This window comes from Patella vulgata, chromosome 9 (assembly GCF_932274485.2).
Source record: "Patella vulgata chromosome 9, xgPatVulg1.2, whole genome shotgun sequence".
Lineage (NCBI taxonomy): Eukaryota > Metazoa > Mollusca > Gastropoda > Patellidae > Patella > Patella vulgata.
This window is the reverse complement of record NC_065887.2, coordinates 42,499,943-42,523,479: the sequence shown is the minus strand read 5'-3', so window position 1 is coordinate 42,523,479 and position 23,537 is coordinate 42,499,943. Positions and strand designations below refer to the sequence as shown.

The window sequence follows — 23,537 nt, the reverse complement described above, 5'->3', positions numbered from 1 at the left end:
TAAAGACCCCTATACGTTAGTGCCGAAATAACCTGGTTTGTGGCGAGTGGACGTTAAACCAATCTCTCTCTCTCTCTCTCTCTCTCTCTCTCTCTCTCTCTCTCTCTATTTAATACCAACCTATGTTAATGAAGACAAATATACCATATTGGGTGTGCTATGAGGGAAATTGTATTTCACGCTACTCCGATTTGACTTCCAACTGTCAGGGTTCTGTCGATAGTATAGCCTACACGGTACCACGACTTGTCGTATCACCAGACCCGTTTCATTGCCAGACCCACCGTTCTACACCACTGGCATAGGAAAATCAGGCTGGGTAACTCCAAGAAATTGAACCCAAGAACTACCCGATATGGGATCAGTCTTTCACTATCAAGGTGAATATACATATCTATTCAATTTAGTTTAAGTAAGATTGTTTGTAAGAGTTTTGCTGTCTCAAATATTTCGAGGTAAATTGTTGGTGCAGCAGTACTAGAGCGTCTATCTCCGAACTGTTTTTATATTGATGATGGAATGCACAAAATATTTTGATGCTGGGATCTCAAAGTACGAGTTGGTTTGTACTAGCAGAAGCGTTCAATCGAGGGGCATTATTATTATGTACATGATGATGAGGAGAGAAAGACTAGATTACAATATCGACGTTGGTCTACAGATCAAATGATGATACGCCTTTAAACACAGCCAGACTCAGTCTTTAAACTCTCAAATAATGAGGTCAAGGGTCACAATATATGGATACTCTCATCACAGTACGAACTGACCCCAAGCGAACCCAAAAGGTCATAGTTGATAGCATCCTTTGAGCTGAAAGGTCAAACTGTCGTTTACTAACCAAACATGCCAATGGATCGTGGGACCACGCCCTTATTGTCAACTCTTCAACAAAGTAATCGAACAAAACAAACCATGCTAATATCGTTACATATCATTTTGAAAATAACAAGATATGTTTTTCTGTAAGTGGATTGGCCATGACTGGGGTCCTGATATTCGCCTGGAGTAAAATCATGGCTGTGGGACTGATATTCGCCTAAGTTGAAACCCTAAAACTTAAGACACATCAGCGTTTTCCTTCTACAGCGAATATTTGTGGTTGTCTCGTCCGAACCAGCTAATATAGAACGAAATAGAATACTACAGGAAAAAGATTTCATTCTGTAGATTTTTCACATGACTATAAGATTCAAAATAATTCTATATAGTTTTTTATTTACTTTTATTCCTACAGAATTCTATAGAAACAAAATTAATCTTTACATTTATTTGTGTTTGGATAGTTTTCTAGTTTCCTCAGTTATTTGTGTAATCCTATAGTTTATATAGCTATAGTCTATTGACAACCTTTGTATTTATTTGTGTAATCCTATAGTTTATATAGCTATAGTCTATTGACAACCTTTGTATTTATTTGGTAAAACAGTTCCAATTATTTAGAAGTTTTTTTCAGGCTTATTTGATTTGATTAATAAATGTTAAATAGAACAGACACCGCCCACTCTCTCGATCTGAACCAGATAATTCTCTACATGAATGAACGGAATGGAATCTGATAGCCTATACATACATGTCAGACGTCGACCATTAACAGGTTCTGGCAATATTCCAAGTTTCATGTTAAACACGGTATATTAAATAACGCACGTTTAAAAGAATGTATATTATATCAGTTAGTGTTATTAACAGTTCACTCCTTCAAAATAGATGCAAATGAATTAAACATGCTTATTTCATTTATCGGAATGGGGGAATCAGTAACTTCGTTTCCCGGCTAATTAGATCTCACAATTAGACCCCCCCCCCCTCTCCCCAGTTTGTTCAATATACAAGATGGCGTCATACGGTGTCAGGAGCATGCGCAGCATGTTGTTAGGTCATGTATTGGTCAGGTTAGTTTAGATCATGTATTGGTCATGGTAGTTTAGAGGTCTGTTTATTATTTATGACCAACATTTTTAACGACACCTCTTCAAATTAGCACATAGTTAAAATTATCAACAACGCACAGAATCCATATTTATAATTTTACAATGATTGACAGAATAAAAATAAATAAATAAACGGTGACCGAAGGAAGAAAGCTGCCCTAAAGGCATTGAGTATTGAGTATTGAGTATTACTTTGACACCTGCCTGTCAAAGTTCCATTTGAGAGAAGAAAAAGAAAAAGAAAGTTGATATCTAACTTGTAGAATTCAACATTCAAAGAAGGCACTCGAGTCCCCGTAGTTCAGCCCTCTAGGTTATTCACTGTTCACCACGACGGCCAACATTGGGATCGATCGCGGACCACCTGATTAATGAGCTTGTGCCGCCGTGGCCCCCGATAATCAGAATTTCAAGTATGTCGTGGTTTCACATGAGTATGCACAGTAATAACAAGCATAACTACAAGAATCTATGTGAGTTTGTCTGTCTTGGTCGGTCCATGATCGGGCCATACTGTTTGTACTTAATGCTTGTGTTTTAGACAACCGGCCACCCCTTTAATCGAAGTTATATAACTAGAGGCAAAACGTGGTGACTCGAAGATAACCTTGTGCACCTTAAGTATATTGATCTTAAAGTGGGGGGATACTGTGCTCCTGGGTAATATATAAAATAAAGGTACTTACTTCCATTGACGTAGACATTGGGATCTGGTCTTCGTGTATACACTGGTGGACGTGGAGTTCGTGGTGGAGGTGGTCTGGTCCGAGGAGGTGGTCGAGTAGGGTCTGGTAGTGGTATAGGACGGTAGGCACTAGGAATGTAGTCACGTCGAGTATTATAAAATTCAATGTTCTCAAGGTAAGTATTGGCATATCTCCGGTCACCTCCAGTAATTAATGGTCGTCCAACATACGTCCTCCAATCATCATTCTGAATTGGAGCTCGGATGGTTGGGTAGGTTTGATGAGCTACACGGCGACCATTCAGGTACATTCCCAATCCCACTGTTGGATGCCAAGATAATTCAACATTCTGCCATTTACCAGCCTCAAATCCTCCAGATGAAACATCCCACTGACGAGTTGCTGTTTGCATCTCAGCAAACAGTTTCCCATCTCGGTAATACACTCGAAGAGGATAGGAATCGATGAAGTACATGCCATCTTGGAGTCGCTCGGGTTTCACAAAAAATCTAATCGTGGCGCCCTGGCGACAATTATCCAAGTTGCCAGCACAAGTAAAGTTCTGTCCGAGATCAACGTACTGGTTTAATCCATTGAGGAACAAAGCTCTGTATCGCTGTCCTTGTACAGTGTTAGGTCCTCCATAAACAACGATTCTTCTATTACCGACCTGGAGACTTCCTCCACGTAGTAAATCAAAGTTGACTCGTTGGGGATTGATAGGAGCTGAAGTAAAAGTGGAAAGATAGTATAGTAAGTAACATGAACTGAATTAACTCGCTTATTGGGCGTATGTTTGGATATAACTAGAGAATTGCTCAAATCATCGTCATAAATCCTCAAGATTACAGCTTTGTTTGCAAACATATATGAAAATCAGAAACATAAAAAGGAACTAAAGATGTAATTGTAATTGCATGACTTGACTTACCTCCGTATTGTCCAGTTGCCTTTAAGTGATCTAAATCATCATACCAGAACTGTACCTCATCCACCATGGTATTAGCTGTAGCTCGTTCTCTATCACTCAAGGCATTCTTACCCAGATACACGGTGCTGCTTCTAGGCTGATCCCCTAGTGCTTCTTCGGTACCATAGGCTGAATCGACCTGAACATCGTCCAGATACAAAGACAAACCTTTAATAGGATGCCAAGACATGGTCACATGCTGCCATTGATCTTCTCGTAACCGATCCGTGGAAACTGTCCACGATCGATTTTTGCTGCGGAACTTGGCATGAAGCTTTCTGTCCTGGTAATAGAGATCATAAGCTGGACTGGAAAGGAAGTAGTTACCATTTCTCAGAGTTCTCGGATTCAGCATCAAGGAGATCGTAAAACCATGGGTACACAGATCCAGCTCCGTCATACACTTGTTAGGATGTTCGTCCAGGTTGACGTATTGGTCTCGTCCATCCAATAATACTGCGTTTCCGATCAAGCCTCGAGTAAGTCGGGCTCCGTTGACTAGAAGTACAGTATATACCACATGGTCAACCTTATCACCCACGGCGTTTTCAAAGGAGAAAGTCTCATGTCCAAAATTATCTGCAGGTAAAGTAACAAGAAGCATCTAAGGACCTGGGCACATGCAATGCAATTAAATTGATATAAAAATTGTTAAAACGTTAACGAAATAAATAGCTTTTATTACTAAGCTAAATCTAAACTAAATTATATGCATTTAAATTCTAATCATTAAAAATATATATAAATAAATCAAATTGATTTTGCAAATTCTAATATCGATTTACATGTAAGGTCATAAATTATATACAAAAGAATAAATCATTATTCCGGCAGTTCAAAGAGATCTCATTTTGTGTGTATTAGGCGCATTATACAAATATATGAGTGCAATGGGAAAATATTGTCAACGCACTGTCATATGTTTGCGCATTTTAACAAACGCAAAGTGAACATATTCAAATGTAAACAAATGTTGTTTTGCATTCGATGATGTGACAGAAACATAAATCAACAAAAGCACGGCAATTGGCAAAATCAAAAGTTGAGTAAAGGTGGGATAATAAGTGTACGTGATTCGGTTGCAGGGCTGATATTAGGGTGGATACATCAATAATAACAAGTATTAAAACATAACATCAAACATTAACTTCGTGCATAATGGAATGACAATAAAAATGAAAATGTGAATAAAAATGAAAATGAAAATGTGAATAAAATGAAAAATAGAAGAAGCTGAGAGAATACAACACTGATTGGGTGAATGACTAATGGCTGACAGGAAAGCTTCACAGGGAGAGAGAAGTGATAATATAAACGACAGTCTCGTGAATGGTTTAAACTAAATCAACCATATTCAGTTTAATAAAGTAATACGGCATATATTTAAAACCGTGGTGGAGTTACTCCACTTTGTTCTTTGTTTACTACAGACATTACTTGCTGACATGACAAGCTCACTGATAGCAGTGACACAGCATCGTTACAAATCAATATTTCTGGACACTAAACATCGTGATATGATTCTAATATATCTTTTAAAGTTAAAACTTTTGAAAAGTGTTTTATATCCCGAGTCGGATATTGGAATGGGCGCCATTCAGTCGTCCCGTCCTTCCATCCCGGTTTTGTTCCCGGAGAATTCATTTATTTAAAATTTGAAAATAAGAAGTGAGCGAGACTGTCATTTTTGGCGATATGATGTGTAACATAAAGATTTCTACAAGAAACTAAGAGAGAGAGAGAGAGAGAGAGAGAGAGAGAGAAACGCCAAACGAGCGGAAGGCGGCGAATAAGATTTGAGACTCTCCCCATTTCAAACAACTGAAATGGAACTGATTTTTGTAATTCAACCAATACTATCTATAAAGGTTACAAATATAAACACTATAATTGTTAACTATTCAGGATTCAAACATATTGTATTAATTATTTATACATAAAAAGGCATTATTTTTCGCGAAATTAAAATGACTTTCATTTATTTAAGAATTATGAAAAACATTATGGTATATTTTCTCTTATAAGTATAATAATATATTATATTATTTTCATATAAGTAGATCAATTTAATTAAATTACAAATAAAGTGTTATCACATGTAGCCATGCATAATAATCTATGTTTATTTTACATTATTTATATTTTTCATGCTTATCCGTAATAAATATTTAAAATATAATATTTTAATTCTCTCTAATTGTAGTTTAATGCTTATTCCTATTCCATGCTAGACATTTTGATTAAAGACAAAACTAAATAAATTTTTTAAATCGGAGTTATTAAAAGAGTTGCATATAAAATAACATGCGTTAACATTAATTTATTGTTTATTACGGTTTTTTTTTAATTTAATTTTTATCAAAAATTATTTCAGAAAAGAAAATACGAAATAATTTAGTTCGAAATATGCTAATTTTTTTATTGTCCCATTTGTTTGTTTGAAATTCATGACTGGAATTCGGTAAAATAAATAATGGTATCAAACATTTATAATTTAATAACAAAAATAATAAAAGTGTAAATTTAAAACAGAAACAAAATGAAATACAAGTATAAATATGTAAATTAGCTTATGTCCCATGCAAATCAAAATCAAATAAATAGGTGGTTGTTTATGCGCTGTTATCATTTTTTGTCAGATAAAAATATGTTGGGAAGATTTTACAGTAAGGTATCCAAAAAGGCTCTGTTTTAGGGACTATCTTATTGTGCTGAAGTGCAAACATAGATCACAAATGAAAAATGACGTGCAATAGTGCTAAGAGAGGTATAAGAGATCGTAAAGCATTATGTTAGAATGAGATGCTGCGATAATTATTAATATAATGAAATATTATACCTTCTTCCGTATCTAGAAGCGTTAAATTTAAATATAGAGAAATATATGTACAACATTTAATCATATGAAGATGAAGTTAATCATAAAAGACAGCCCAGCTCTTTATATTATTAATCCCATTTTTTTTTAATTCTAAAGAGCTAATTTGTCTTCTACAGTTGATTAATTTATGGTAGTCTGAACACATGGGTACAAAAAAAAACCCGACATTTGTACATACATTTATTTTCAATGTTGATTAATAAGAATAGAGAATATGATGAGATGAATATATGTAAATTATTTTCTCTAGTTAGTAGCCTAAATATATAGATATTAATTATGACTTTGCTGATGGAATATATAAAGAAATTTAGTGTTATATTTTAATGTAATCAATATTTTATGATCAATATTGGTAATATTTCTATAGAAGAAACCAACATAGGAGATATGTCAATAAAATGTGCACCAGATATAGGGTTTTCATTACCCAATAGGCCAAATATGGGCTAGAATCTAACGTCCCAGTGAATGAAAACGGCATCGAGTTTACTTGGATAAGGTTTCTATATATTAAGACTTCCGTGGACCACGTGTACACCATGATGTAGAGGACGCCCCGCCACAATATAGTATAAATTAATTGAATTAATAAAATTCACTGATGAAGAACTGAGCTGCAAAGTTAAATAATGATGCGCATTGCAGGAACCCTGTTCATAAATCAATACTCCCCTTTATTTCTCACCGGATTTGTCTACTTTCGATTGGTTCTGGACCTTTGCCATCAGATAACATATGACGTCATACTGAGCGCGATAATGGCGACATTATATAGACGGTTATACCATGATACAATATGATCTGAATGATTAACGATGCTGAATGTAGGATGATAGATCATGATATTATCATACCCATTTATTTAGAAATCACACAAAATAAAGAGACATACTGTCGATATTCTCAGTTTCATTTTCTGAATTCAATTTTTAAAAACAAAGTAATATATTATTCTTTTTTTTGACAGTATGTCTCTTTTTATAATTCAGCATTCACAAACTGGTAGTATTTTTATCTACGTGTAAAATATATTGTAGAACCTACCTTGTCGGGTTTTTCTGATATAACCAAACGCCATTAGGTCTTCTCGGCGGCCATACCAAACCTCCATCTCATCGATATCAAAATTACCAAAGGCAAAGAGTCCACCAGGGGTATCACCAGCGTTAGGGCGTCCTATATAGAAACTGCCAGTTCTATCAGTTCCTGTAGCATCTCGTAACGGTGAACTCGGGGCCGAACCTACAGGGATAAAAATACCGACATGTGAATGTGTCGCTTTAATTGTTTAAGAAAGAGCCAAGTGGGTTCTGAGATTGATATTCAACTTATGTGGTCCATGCTGGGTTGGGTGGTGAACTGGTCGAACCGCGTGCGCTTTATATCATAAGTTCAGTCATTGAGTCAAATGACCCTATATTGCACGTGACAGGGCGTAGGGTCACCTGTCCAAACTTGTTTTCCTTATACAGCTAAAGATTTCAGCGAATTATTGAAATAAAATTGAACGGAGATGTCTGTTCTCAAACCAGTTGGGAATGTCGGGGGGAGTTCCATTCCATACGGAAAATGAAACTATTGGGAATTGTTGGTAAGGTATATCTACCCCTACCAGTAACACTTGTGGTGTATAACTCGACCTCGAGATGTATATCTACCTCTACCAGTAAAACTTGTGGTGTATAACTCGACCTCGAGATGTATATCTACCTCTACCAGTAAAACTTGTGGTGTATAACTCGACGTGTATAACTCGACTTCGAGATGTACTCTAAAGTAATCGATTAATAACTGACATACGGGTCTTTCAGAAATAAACGATCAATTTACATATCTATATACAGTAATAAATGGTGGGTGTATGGGAGAAGGAGGTTGGGGGGGGGGGTAATATAATTACTTTTCTTCAGGCACGTTATCTATTGTATTACCTTCAATCATTTGATCAACATAAACTTTCAGTCCATGGGTCGGATGCCACGTGATTTCAAAATAATACCATCTATTCCTCTCTAAAGCTGGTACAGTCACCTGACTTCTACCGTCTGCTGTGACGTAGATATAACCATCTCTATACGTCACTAATATACCGTTCTTCCCCGTAGATAAAAACACCATGTTGTTTTCGAACCTACGGAATCTCATCCACGTCGATATGGTAATACCTACAAATAAGACACTCACATATCAATTCGACAATCATCTTCTATTTTATGTCAGGTTTCGTTTTAGCTATAATTGTCTGCGATATCATCTCGGTGGAAGCGGACGTAAAATACAACTAAAACACACAATTTAGCTATAATAAATTGACTTGTCTGTTTTGATATGGTAGACAATTACAAGTGAACAGTTACTGTTTGCTCAAAACACCAAACAGAAGAATTATATATCAGCTTGGCTTAATAAATAAATAAATAAATAAATAAATACTTCCATTACAATCTGTTTACCTTCTTTCATTATTGATTACCACATCCCCTCTAATCCTTACCACATATTTATTACCACATCCCCTCTAATCCTTACCACATATTTATTTTTATTCATAAGGAAACAACATTCCACCACGAGTTCCATTGTTTCTCTATCGTTACTGTTAAATAACGGATTCATAAGGAAAACCATGATTCCACCGCGAGTTCCATTGTTTCTCTATCGTTACTGTTAAATAACGGACGTTATATTCCCATGTCTCAAATCTTTTTTGACAACCATGTGATCATGTAACCAGCTAATACGTCATGTGACCAGCCAATAAGCCAATACGTCATGTGACCAGTCAATACGTCATGGGAGTTATCTCTCTTACGTAGTAAAATACAGTGATCGTAAAACGACCGGTCGATAATTTAAATGTATAAGATGCTACAGTTAATCATGATTATATCCATACTTACGGGATTTTCAAATGTTTATGGGTTTTAGAATATATTTACCTTGCCAACATAGTGCCAGGTTACCAAGACATTCGCCATTACGACCAGAAATATCAACATACTGTCTATTACCATTAAGTTCCAAAGCGTTACCAATTTTACCAGGAATAATTTTAGCATTTTCAACAACTCGAATTGGTAAACTTTCATGAATCAATCGAATTCCGTCAATTTCTTCAAAATCGATAATGTAATGCTTTGGTTTACCTAAAAAGAAACAACTTGTATAATTTCTGATCTTGGTTATATACTGGTCTCAGTAATAACAGAACATACTGATCCATCTTGTCGATATGTACAATAAAGAGCTTGATGGTTTAGCTCTTTTAGATACAGACCGCGTTGTTTCCTACCAAGGCTGATAGTAGAATACAATATCAGTCTTCTGTGAATTATAATGCTGGTCTTGCAGTAATACACCCAGTCGTACTAGGCATCAGGAACTAGCGATATTGGAATTTTAAAGTCATATGAAAACTTAAAGTCTGCCAATCGATGCGCAATTATTTGAAAAAAACAAACAAGCATGTCACGTTTCATGTCGATCATTCTCGAATTGGTAGAGTAAGGTATGCTATAAGGTATGCTATACGGTTTGCTATTCTGTGGTTCATATTTTAAATACACTGATCCAGTGTAAATGTTTATTTTGTTAATTTATTGTTTATTGGTATCTGACAGGTATGTAAATCTACTAACTTTGTTTCACTGACAACCTACGACAATTGTATTGGAGAGGACTCGTTTATAAGTTAGTAACTTGTGTCCGATTCGTATAATTTAAAGTAATACAACATGTTTTGACTATTGTCCTTCTTCGACTGTTATTGACAAGCAGAAGACTTATTGTCATAATAAAATATAATTATGGTTAAACTTACCTCTCTGGATGTATCCATGAGCAGTCAAATAATCGCGATCAGCATACCAGAAATCCAACTCATCATACATGGCGTTAGCGTAGTTGTTATCGTTCATATCTAGATTACCTCTACCCAAATAGAAATCATCTTGATCAGCAGCACCAGGATTTCTGTCATCTCGTTGGGAATGTCGGGTGTCCTCCCCAACCATCTCGTTGTTGATATAAAGCTTTAATCCAGTCTCTGGATGCCAGGATGTTTCTACAAACTGCCATTTATCTACCACCAACTTGTTTGTAGATGTTTCCCAAGTTCTTGAAGACGTTTCAGCTTTAGCGATTAGCTTTCTGTTTTTGTAATGTAAAGTGATGCCATTGTTTCCCGTGGATGCAAAGTAAGTGTTTCTTTTCAACTGGGACGGGTTGATCCAAAATGAGAATAGTGCACCATTTCGACAATAATCCAAATTTCCAAAACAGATCTGATTGTGCCGACCGAAATCAGCAACTTGTCTGTTTCTGTTCAGTTCCAAAGCTTTACCAATCTTTCCCTGGCGGAGTCTAGGGTTTCCTTCAAGATTTACTAGTATAGAATCGTGAACCAGTCGGTTGCCTTCTATTCGCTCAAAATCAAAATGATAAGGAACCGGTCGTCCTGATAAAAGAGAGGAAAATACTGGATTATAACAATAAATGATTAAAATATAATTAAAGATAGGTTGCCAGGTAACGAAACATACTCCCACAGCGGATGGACGGACGGGCGGACGAACGGAGGAGACGCAATATACGACCACAATTGGAATGTAATCTTTGTTCTATAAAACAACATTGTTTCTCACCATAATATATTGCAAAAACCATAAATTCCACAGTTACGTACCTTTTCAATTTTCCGTTTTTCAACTCATTTCAACCCAAACGATGCTCATACAGCAAACCAGGCAATTTGATTTGTGGGAATTACTACGATTACAAGTAAATTATTATAACATATAAATTTCGTACCTCTTCGGATTACTCCAAGATCGACCAACTTTTCTCTGTCAGCATAATAAACATCTACTTCATCCACCATAGCGATGGCTGTATTAGTTTCTCCAAGTGAGGATGCTGATGCTTCCTTTCCAATAAGAATTCGGTGATCTCGTCTGGAAACACCTCGGTGGGAGTCTCTAGGTTGGAAGGCAACGCGCTCTTCATCAACGAACATGGTCAGACCAAGTTCTGGGTTCCAGGAGATCTCAACAAAGTACCACTGCCTCGCCCGGATTCCTGTGTAGTAAGCAGCCCAGTTTCTGTCTCCCATATGTGCATCAGCATGAAGACGACTACCGCTGTAGTAAACGGAAATACCATTCGGGGAGCTGAACAGATATCTGGAGTCTCCATCGAGTCTGGGGAAGTTCACCCAGAAGGAGAGAGTGATACCGTGCTGACACTTCATCAGGTCTCCAAAGCAAGTTCCAGGAAAGTTACCCAAGTCAACGTACTGTCCATTCCCAACTAAATTTAAAGCTTTGTTCAAAACAGCCTCATCTGTGAGTCGAGCATTTCCATGTACTTGGGCGTTTATGTGTGGAAATGTCATTGTGTTTCCTTCCATTTCATCCATATCCATATGATAACGGAAAATAGGTCCTGAAATAAAGAAATCGTTTACAAATACTGGAATCCAGAAGCTATGAACATGAAAGGACAAATTACAGAACATGCAAAATACACAAGAAGTTTTGATTTGAGTGATTTAACTTAAATTAAATTGAGATACACTGACGATTTTAAGGAACGCTCATACAAAACACCCTTCCATTAAGTGGGAAAGCGCGTTGAGTTTCAATAAATTCGCGGTTATATTGAAGACAACAGTATTGAAACGTTGTAATTGTTATGAAATTTTTAACAAAAAATGATAAAGTCAGTAGTAACAATATCTAACAAATATCCAGCAACAATTAGTTTTACATCTTTCGAATGTAAATGTTTTAATATAATATACAGAAAAAGGAGAAAGATTTGCAGGGATTACCTGATTCTCGGACTTCCTTATTATTTCTAAAACCCGAGATAAATCTAAAATCATCCACCAGCATGGTGCCAAGACGACCAGTTCTGTCATTGGAGTTGGACTTCCCGAGGATGAAGTCGTTGTAGGCTGTTCGTCTAACACTTGACCCTCGTTTTGGTCGGTTATCATGGTTCACTTGGTTTCCATCCACGAACAAATGGAGACCTTTATTTTGATCCCAGGATGCGGCAACGTGGTACCATCTTTTTGGTAGGAAATTTCTGTCCTTAACCGACCAGGTCTGTCCATTGGGATGTTTGAAGATAAACTCGAGGATTCCGTCGCCGTAATACATAGCGATACCATGGGAGTCCTGTCGTTCTCCACCGTTGGACATGTAAACACCACGTTCTGTTATATGATCCTTGAACTGAAGCCACATGGACAGAAAATAACCTGTAATAAAATTAATGATTTCATTAGCTGGTTCATTCAGCGTTCTCATCAATGAGATCATGCTGTGGGATAAGCAGATCAAGTCCCATTGGTATTTTCTTCTGGTTATAGCCAAGGAACTTTCTTATATTTTGGTCTTTGAGAGGGTAGTTGAATGTAATCGAATCTTGACGATCTCAAATTAAAATATGAAGCTAATAACATCTCCATCTCGGGCCAGAGACAGCGGCAGAAATCAAAGTCGTCTTAGGTTGTCCATTCAATATCCGAACTGTAGAATCCAGTGGTTGTTCTAGTGTAATGGGGTTCCAGTAGAAGAATCCCATGCATTGATTTGATTTATAAAGTGGATATTTGTCTATATTTGAAATGTTAGGCCCAACACCCTTTTAACCCAACAGATTAATTGAAATAACTCCCCAGATCAATATAATTCTGCACTGTATTTTGACATAAACCAAAATGGTTTAGCCTCCACAGGTCAATCCAATTCAGCACTGTATTTTGACATAAACCAAAATGGTTGGGCTTCCTTAAATGGTGCCACTTACCATCCGGAGATTTAGGAAGATTTTGTCACATCATAATTGAGTTGAATTTTATTAAGGTCCATCAAATTCAATACAGTATTTCACTTTTAAAAGTGGTTTAACTCCTTTAAATTGTCACTTACCATCCGGACATTTTGAAAGATCACCCAAACATTCGGCTCTATGACTAGAACCAGCTATTCTGGCGTATTGAACCCGACCGTCCAATTCTAGGGCCTGTTTGATGACCCCGGGTACAATTTGGGGATTGCCGTGCACCGTGGAAGCCATCCCCGAGGGATTGATGAGACCATTTCCAGACAGTCGGTCCATAGGAAGGTGGTAACGGGTGTACAGATCTGAAAATAGAATTTAAGAAAATAATAATAATAACTTTTTAAAATTCGTTCTATACATACATTTCAGAAGTGCTGCACACTGATATACAAAGTTGATGCATAAAATATAAAATAAAGTGTGAAATATAGCACAAAAGGTGAAATATTAAAACTAAAAAAATAAACTTATGGGTTTATCAAAAGTACGCTTAAGGCATTTTCCTCCATTGCAACTTCATCAGTAGAACACATAGCCCACCCCCCCCCCCCCCCGCGCGCCTCGGAATCACCCTCATGATTTTACTCCGAGTACTAACTACGGCGTCTACCGGCTTCTGTAGTAGACCCCCTGCACAAGAATCATTAGTCAACTATAAGAATATCGTGTGTATACCCCCTCCCCCGCCTCGGTACTACCCTCGTGATTTTATTCCGAGTACTACGGCGTGTCTACCGGCTTCTGAAGACCCCCTGCACGAGAATCATTAGTCAAATTTAAAAATATCGTGTTTAAGTCCAGAAATAACCTAGTTTGTGTCGAGTGGACCCCCTCCCCCCCCCCCTCACCACTCACCCCTACTACAAAAGTTTGTTAGCTACGTGAAATCATGAGACGTAATATTAGAAACAGTTTACGTCTATCCTGCTAACTGGGGTCATGGTTTGGACGTGGATTTCAGAAGTGCAAGCCGATCACAACTAGGTGGGAGGTAACCCCGAGGCATAGATTCGTCTGTGCTTTTAATACATATTAATCACAACATCTTCTTTTTGTTTTATGCGTAACCTCATATTTGCCCCCTCCCCCTCCTCCGGCCATCCCCGTGTATCTAATATTGGGAGGAGAGGGGGGGGCGGTGGCTACGTGGGTAAGACGCCGATTCGCTAGCCTGGAGGTCGGGTGTTCGATCCCTGCATTGGCCGAGAATGTTCATCCAGATTTTCCGGCGTGATTACCCTTGTCAGTGATGCAGGACAGAGGGCCTGACAAGGACAGCTGTCTAGTCGTTAGGATGAGACGAAAAACCGAGGTCCCGTGTACACATTGGCGTGCACGTAAACGGCCAGAACAGTAGGACGTTAAACCCCATTTCATTTCATTTCATTATGTATCTAATAGCTATCAGTGGATAAATATGCATACATCTCCCCCCCTCTCTCTCTCTCGCTCTCTCTCTCTCTCTCTCTCTCGGTAATTGATTATTAAACTAATCTGTTGTTATAAATATTAGTAGGCACCGCCCACCTTCACTATCACTGACATGGTTGAATATTCATTGTTTGTAATTGTAATAACTGGACCTCTGTTCGTTCAACTGTGTTTTCATTTGAGGGTTTCACACAGTTAACAATTAATTGATGTAATCTGTTATTTTTATAATGTGATTATAGAGATTTAAGCTGTGAGTAATTATAAACAGCTGTCAAGCTATGGTATATCGGTTAATATTGCCCTCCCGCCATATTTGGTGTGTCTATAATTAGTAACGGTATGCCGTGTAGTACATGTGCTAGGAATAAATGGTGTATAGTGGTAGAAATTGATAAACATATTACACATTACAACATCGTTATAAAGGTCGAATCATGTTGTTTAAAGACTTTAAGAACATACTCAACCAAATCGTAATTTTTATCATAAAGATATTTTTGTCATAAATATCATCCAAATCGACAAATTATTAAGTTATATTGGTTTCTATTGATTGCATTGTATCTCAAATAAAGTTATAAAATTTTTCGTAAGCCAGTCCTTTCGCCATGAAGATGATTTAAAATACTTGGGTGAACATTGATCCGCGGTGGTTATATGGTTATGGCAGTGGACTAGCAACCAGAACGTCCCGGGTTGAACTTCCGGTTCCGACTGGTCAAGTTCGGCGAGTATACGGCTGACACGGGAGGTGGTGAGTGGATTAACTCGTGTACAAAATGTTCCTCCTTGAGACTCTTTTTATGATCATTCGACTGGTTGAAACCCTGTACAAGTTGCAAAAAATATAACTTTTGTATCAATTAACGGTTTTGTTTTATCGAGAACAAAATGCAGAGAGCTTCTAGAGTTATGTCCCCTATTCAATAATTATTACAGATATTGAAAAGGGCGTAATGCAGAACAATATCTAAAATAACGACATAATTATATAATGCATAAATAGGAAAGGCAGTAGACAATAAATGTAAATATCGCATTTAAAACACACTTCCGACAACCCAAGCAAAATCCACGCGCGTTAGTATGGGAGATAACTCGTCATATATTAACATACATGTAAATTATTCCAGTTCAACAAAGGTCTGTTCCTACTTGCTGCGAAAACAAGCGCGTTTAGTATTTCGAAAACGATGACAAGAAAAACAACGAAAAAAAAAATGGTATGACGTCATCAATCGATAACCTTTTATATTATAAATATCATTAAATGGGGGGGGGGGGTTGCATTAAGTTACGGTGATGTGATCGAATGTAGGAGGTGGTCTTTATATTACAATAATTATTCATAGAAAACATAGCAGGGGATTACTGGTGTGTCTTTCATTGTGCATTGGGGCGGGGGTGCAGAAAAGAGTAGACTACTGACGCCTACCAAGGTCGGATAGTGTTGTATTTCTGACACTCTATAAATGCATTATTATTACACCACATTACCATTAACGAAAATAAACAGCACTCTCTATTTGACTATTTGATCTACTGCAAGCATTAATTATGATCATTTGGCGTGCTTTGTTAAATATCAACATTTTACAAAGTATCATTTAATATATAATAAACAATGACAAACTAAAGATGGGGTTATTTTATCTCTATCTTAGATATATCCCACAGACCCTAATTTTAAAAGTATGAAATTCCATGTCTGTAGAAGCAGATGTTGACCCCTAACAATAATAATAACCTTTGACCTTCGACCCCAAATATGTTACAAGGGTTCATAAGATAAATATTGATTTAACTTCTGGTCATATTTTGAAACATGGAATGGTTAATGGAGAAAGCATGCCACCTGCTGTGTCTATACTTTCCTAATATACATATACAGCCACAAAACATGGCAGCGACATATTTGTTTCTTAAAAGCCATCTGGCTTCTACTTTAAAATATTTATAAATGTTTTGAAAATGTGATTGTGTTGGTATATACACATTTAAATGGAATGGGTAGATAAAGTATTATGACTTAAAATTTTATAATTTAAAACTAGCGACGGGTGCCGTGCACGATATATGTATGCGGTAACTGTTTATATTACAATTTGTATAACTGTTCATTTGAGGATTTCACATGGTTAACATTGCACTTAATTTGATATGGATTACGATGTTGGTCTTTTGTTTTGTATTTGGTTTTTCCGTGTTTCTCATTCGAGTACACGACCAGGGAATATCTAAGAATTATTCACGCCCGGTTCCCACTTGCCAGGGGTAGCCCCTGTGAAATTGAAAAATAAAAGATTGCTTAGGTGTTCGGTGCAACAAACAAATTAGGTCCACCAGTATATACATTCGATAAGGAGAAGGCAAAATGTACCTACACCCACCCCAACCTCTTAGTATTTCTCACGTGTTATATATAATATGCATCTCTGTTACACATAAATTTATGAACAACCCTCAGAAAACTACTACATCAGCAAAATCTCCAAATATAATTGAGTTTAAGTAACTGGTAATTATTTGTACAATAAATACATAAGTGGGTTATATAAAGAGAACGAGCCTAACAGGTTCACCTTGTTTTACACCTGCATTATAACTATATATTAATACACGTCAAATTCCAACATCTTAAACTCAGATCAAACAACCCTGAATTATTCTTTAGATCTGGAACTAGAGTAAATAATATACACGGAAATAGTTATTACGGTTTTTCACCTATATTATTCCCTTGGACATTTAACCATGGACCTTATAATACATTATAAGTTCCATGATTTAACAAAGGAGCCACAGTAGCTTACTCATTAACCTGAAATCTCCAGATTCGATCCCGATGTTTTTAGGGTGGTTTTTCCTAGTCGGTTGTAGGACGAACAACCGAGGTCCCGTGTAAACGGTGGCGCGCATGTTAAAAAACCATTGGCAGATGGAATTCGATGAAAAGTAGGTTAAAATGTCTTCGCCTGCGAAGTACAGAAAAATTGAAAAGTTAAACCTTACTTCATTTCAGTTGTTAAAATATATTTTTTCGAAAACTAAAATATTAGGGAAATATTTAATATTGTTTTTCAACTGAAACGTTATATCCTTCGTCATTTAACAAATGTAGGCATATTCAAATAAATAAAACAAATTATTAGACATTCTTGAGTTTAGAAACATACACACCCATTTCTAAAACAATTCACGTGTTTATAATCAAACGGTTTAAGTTACAAGACCTCAAATTGTATTTTTAGAAATGTAAACAATATCGAAACAAGGTACTAATGACTATGACAAGGCCTGGTATGTTACAAACTATATATAAAGGTTTTTTTGTGAAGGTGTTAAAATTTGTGAGTAACACAACGGCTTGGCTTTCAACAATACAATACCGAATAGTCATTGAAGCGTAAAACATTATCATATATTCGATTTAATATATAACGTTATGTGAACCGACAATAATTTGGTAGTTTGGGGGTAGTTGTTGACAATAGCTGACTAGGTCCGTTACGCTTGAAAGCTCTAGTTTATGTGTTGTATATAAAAGCTGATATTTTACAGCGTTTTGTGTATAATGTATAATGTGACGTGAAAAAACCCTAGCGTGGGTAAAATAGTAAAATTATTTGACGATTAAGGTATTCATATTCATAATTATAGTATATGGCTATTCACACTGACCTACATACATATATATATAGTTCATTCATATACAATATTCCATATGTCTATATATCGTTCAATATATATATATATTTACTGTAATATTGGTTTGAATACTCACACCTGGGTATTTGTTTCATATATACCACCAGGTGGGACAATACCCAGTCTTCTGTTATCATAATTCGAGAACACTTGATAACATTTCTCACTGGTTTGGATGGTTCTCATAGGATAAACACCTTGTTGTACTTTATATTTAGTTTATTCAATTTAAAATGGCCGGAGACCACAAATACAAGATGGTCAAAGTTTACTTAAAAAAAACAAAAGCCCAGAAAAAACGCACACACAGACATTGTAAGATGGAATTGTGGTTTAACGTCCTAGTTTTGTGCACCAATCGTGATAATATAATTAATAAAGGTATAACCATATCAAGTGAAAGGATTCAAGGGAATACACAAACTATCGTGCAAGTGGCAGGTTACCACGGGTTAGACTTCATGGAAGTTGGACTGCTTCAGAAAACGCCGCCATTGTACGATGTTAAGAGTAATGTATTATACCTATATATGTATATATGTACGACAGGTAATGTAGCACACCTGTATGACCCCATGACCTTTATGTTGTAACCAAGTTGCACCCACCTCCCACTTCACCTCGGCTATTTACTTTATTTACTTCAATGGATGTCAAAGACATCTAAAGGGACAACTCACCCAAAGACATCTAAAGGGACAACTCACCCAAAGACATCTAAAGGGACAACTCACCGAAAGCATCCCACGTTCTCTGCATCAACCGCGATAACGAGGGTGGGATGTGATATCGGGGCTTCCTGTGGGTCTTTTACGTACATGCATAGGCGTACGGAGAAATTTTTGACTGGGGGGGGGGGGGGCGGTGGTGGTTGGTGCCCAAAAAATGTAGTTAGGTTCTTAGTATGTTACATAATAATAATAAATTCGCTGTTAAATTGGACACATTCAAGAAGACAATATTTTTTTATACAACTTTTACAAAGTACACTTGTGTGCCCAAATTTTCCCAGCATTTGGTGCCCAAAATGGGGGGGCGGCCGCCACCCCCCCTCCCCGCTCGTACGCCTATGCGTACATGGACGGGACTCGTGTTTTGGCTAAGGTAACCCAGGCTGGAAAATCTCGAGGAACTATATCTCGGCCAACATCGAGATCGAATCGGTATCTATTGATTTTGTTTCAATCGTATATATTAGCAAGGATATTATCCCTAACAATAAAAGGGCGAATCTATCCGAAGCTAAGTCTCGCTCCTTCATTTTTAGCTTAAATCAAAATATGGCTGAACTGTTCTAATCTATTTAATATAGAAATCCGATGCCATCAAGAGTTGATTATGGCCTGGATAAGTTAATTAATGTCTAATTAATAATTTAGACAACATTTCAGGCCTTAAGAAAGATTTGCAATAGGCAGATATTTAGCTCTTGCATAATATATGTTTAAATTACAACGCATAACGGTCTTATCATATAATAAATAATATTACAGTCTGCATCTTTTTATATTCATGTTTACTTTGATATTAAGGCATGAGCTGGGTGGGGGTGGGGGTGGGAGTGGGGTAACGCGTCAAGTGGTCTCGAATCCCGCCTGGTACGTTACAGGAAGCAGTGAGAGGCAACTGGAGGACCCGGAGAAAACCTACCAGGTTGGACAGGCGACCCTACTCCTTGTCGAGTGGACGTTACGTTGCCCCCCCCCCTCTCTCTCTCTCTCTCTCTCTTTCTCTCTCTCTCTATTAACTTGAACGATCATAAAACAATTGTACTTGATTGATCAGAAAATGTCAGTGGAAAACTTCGATTTATTCTTTTGTCTCTAGCATCGATTGAATTAAATTCTATGACGAATGGCGACTTTCGTCTGCGTCTAGTCTTCATCGCGCCTGTTGTACATCTAGTTACTTTACGCACAGTATGCCGCCACGTGCTAAGGCATGTGCATTTCCTCCATAGTTGATGATAACCAATAATTCCATCCTTTGTCTGTAGTACATCTGGTTCAGTCAGATGAGCAAGTCACGTGTATTGTTCAATATGGCTGTTTATTGCAGGATATTACAGTATGAAATCACGTATTCAAGGAACAGGGCATACTATAGTAGCCTGGATCTTAGTCCAGATCAGGGATAATCGCCATTTTGAAACACCGCTACCGAGGCAAAATTCTCCTTCAGTAAAATTTTTGTTATATTACGTCGATTAATGTTACGCCCTCGTCTATATTTGTTGTTAATGGCGGCTAAAATAGGATTGTTTTTTTTTTCTAAATATAATTATTAGCTCTTTCCCTGACACTGGACAACACATTATACTTGTTAAATAATAATGATTGTCGTTTTCCGGTTGGGTTAAATGTTTGCATGTGATTGTAGGCTATGGTGCAATTCACATGTTGGTGGGAGTAAAACTACAAGTTTAGACTTTCGTCTTTGTTGTCAAGTGGAATTGTGGTTATTATGATTCTGCTGTTTTGGGATTTTGTTTTCATTTCAAAATATAACTTTATAAATTATTTCCGTTTACACTTCACTGATTAATACACGATAGAAATTTAAAATTTAACCATTGGGAAGCCGGATTCAGAACACCACACACACAAGTTAATCGTAAAACTTAGTTAGTTAGTTTAGTAATATTAAACATACCATGCCTTCAATATGACACCCGTCACAACTTAAGGCCGATTTGTCGATCTACGTGTTAATATCTAGGTTAACGGGTCTACTACATGTCTAACATTTAATGGGGTTTAAAGTCTCGTCAACATAATATAAGGTAATGTTCATTTCTATGGTTACGGGAGTCATGCAAATAGAAGGATTTTGCTAGGACAGTGGTGTTTTCATCAACTCTTCACATAATTTCAACTGCCTAAGGAATTATTTACGTATACGCCAAGGTATACACAGATTTTCAACTGGCCAAGGAATTATTTACACGCCAAGGTATACACAGATTTTTCTTTCCTAACGACTAGACACTTATACACCTGTGACACGTGACCTTTAAAATGTATGGAGCAGCAGTGTTGAGAAACCATGTTTGACGATCAGCCATATTTAATATTTTTAAGTTAAGAAAGCCCGTGGTCTATTGATATTGATAACACAAGGATTAATCCATAAATCAAGCCTAAATAAACAAGGATTTCTTCTCGTGAGATATAAGTTTTACTCCACAGTAGAGTTGGTTTTACTCCACAGTAGAACTGAACGATACAACTGATGATACCGCTGATGATGATGGTGATGCGCCCTCGGTATTACCAGTGGCATCGTTCGGTATTACTGCACAGTAGCGTAGAACAGAATGCTACTCCTGGTGATACCGCTGCTGGTGATGGTGATACACCCTCGGTATTACCAGTGGTATCGTTCGGTTTTACCCACAGTAGAGTAGAACAGAATGCTACCCCTGGTGATACCACTGCTGGTGATGGTGATACACCCTCGGTATTACCAGTGGCATCGTTCGGTTTTACTGCACAGTAGCGTAGAACAGAATGCTACAGCCCGGGATACCGCTGCTAGTGATACACCCTCGGTATTACCAATGGTATCGTTCGGTTTTACTGCACAGTAGAGTAGAACGCTACCCCTGGTGATACCGAACATGTTGATAATGAATGTATCTAATATTTATATCCAGTGGTGATATAAGTAGTCCATGTTATCCATCAGGTCTTGTCTGTGATATAAATACCAGGGAAGCGGACATTGAACGACCTTTGTCTGCGATATCACCTCGGTGGAAGCGGACGTAAAATATAACTAACTACTACTACATTGAACGACCGTCTTGAATTGATTTGTCATTTGGAATGAGTTGATCGGGTCGATATGCTCCAGACAGCAGTGTATACCTGATGTTGTAATGATGTACACTATCTATACCTGTAATATCTATTAATATCTACCTGTAGCTGATCAATATGTTTACCTATATATACACCTGGCTGTATACATCATAGGTTGTATAATATTCTAAACTACAGTCTACCATGGGGGGAATGTTTGCCCGGACAGCGGGGTTTCGGGCAACTTGACCCTTCATTAGATTCCAACTTCCAGCGGTTCTTTGCTTGAACGACTAAACACCTCCGTCCTGCACTACTGATACAGACAATCTGAGTAATCAAGAGGGATCTAGACACCTCCGTCCTGCACTACTGATACAGACAATCTGAGTAATCTAGAGGGATCGAACTCGGGATCTCCTGGTTAGTGAGTCACACATGTGTACAGACTGGATATTGGTGCTTTAATGTCTAATATACGATTGTTACGTGTACGACTACTGGTAGCAGTATGGTATGATATACGATTGTTACGTGTACGACTACTGGTAGTAGTAGTATGGTATGATATACGATTGTTACGTGTACGACTACTGGTAGGAGTATGGTATGATATACGATTGTTACGTGTACAGCTACTGGTAGTAGTAATGTCTAATATACGATTGTTACGTGTACGACTACTGGTAGTAGTAGTATGGCTTGATATACGATTGTTACATGTACAGATACTGGTAGCAGTATGGTATGATATACGATTGTAACGTGTACAGCTACTCGTAGTAGATATTTGATTTCACTTGTAATCCGGGTTTTAGGGGGATTGTGTAACTTAGAGATTGGTTCATTCTGATTTTTAAAAGATTCTGTACCCCCCCCCCCCGTAAACCTTCGAACTACGATGTGCAGTTAAAATGATACAATTGAAACGAAATGATACAAATTGAAAGAAATGATACAAATTCAAATGAAATGATACAAATCGAGATAAATAAACATTTAATAAGATTGATAACATCAGTCTATAAAAGACTTTATATATGCTAGTATTATATAATGTATATAAGGTATCCTATAAAAGACTGTATATATCCTAGTAATGTATGAGGTATCTAGATAACTTAGTATGACGTTTAATATCCTAGTATTGTATAATGTATATAAGGTATCCTAGTATTGTATAATGTATATAAGGTATCCTAGTATTGTGTGAGGTATCTAGATAACTTAGTATGACGTTTAATATCCTAGTATTGTATAATGTAT

At 37.0% G+C, this 23,537-nt stretch overlaps 2 protein-coding genes across 2 annotated transcripts in view; both read right to left on the bottom strand.

Moving 5' to 3' along the window:
- The window catches only part of LOC126807743 (aladin), a 116,799-nt gene that overhangs the window by 30,860 nt on the left and 62,402 nt on the right, over positions 1–23,537 (bottom strand). The window lies entirely within an intron of this gene.
- Positions 1–23,537, bottom strand: part of LOC126807705 (uncharacterized) — a 69,989-nt gene that overhangs the window by 26,422 nt on the left and 20,030 nt on the right. Inside the window, exons 2-10 of the mRNA XM_050532455.2 lie at positions 13,413–13,628; positions 12,305–12,739; positions 11,284–11,916; positions 10,295–10,930; positions 9,414–9,620; positions 8,406–8,639; positions 7,519–7,716; positions 3,552–4,169; positions 2,621–3,346 (exon numbers count right to left, since the gene is read on the bottom strand). Of these exons, the coding sequence (XP_050388412.1) occupies positions 2,621–3,346; positions 3,552–4,169; positions 7,519–7,716; positions 8,406–8,639; positions 9,414–9,620; positions 10,295–10,930; positions 11,284–11,916; positions 12,305–12,739; positions 13,413–13,628 (3,903 nt within the window). The remainder of the gene's footprint in view (positions 1–2,620; positions 3,347–3,551; positions 4,170–7,518; positions 7,717–8,405; positions 8,640–9,413; positions 9,621–10,294; positions 10,931–11,283; positions 11,917–12,304; positions 12,740–13,412; positions 13,629–23,537) is intronic.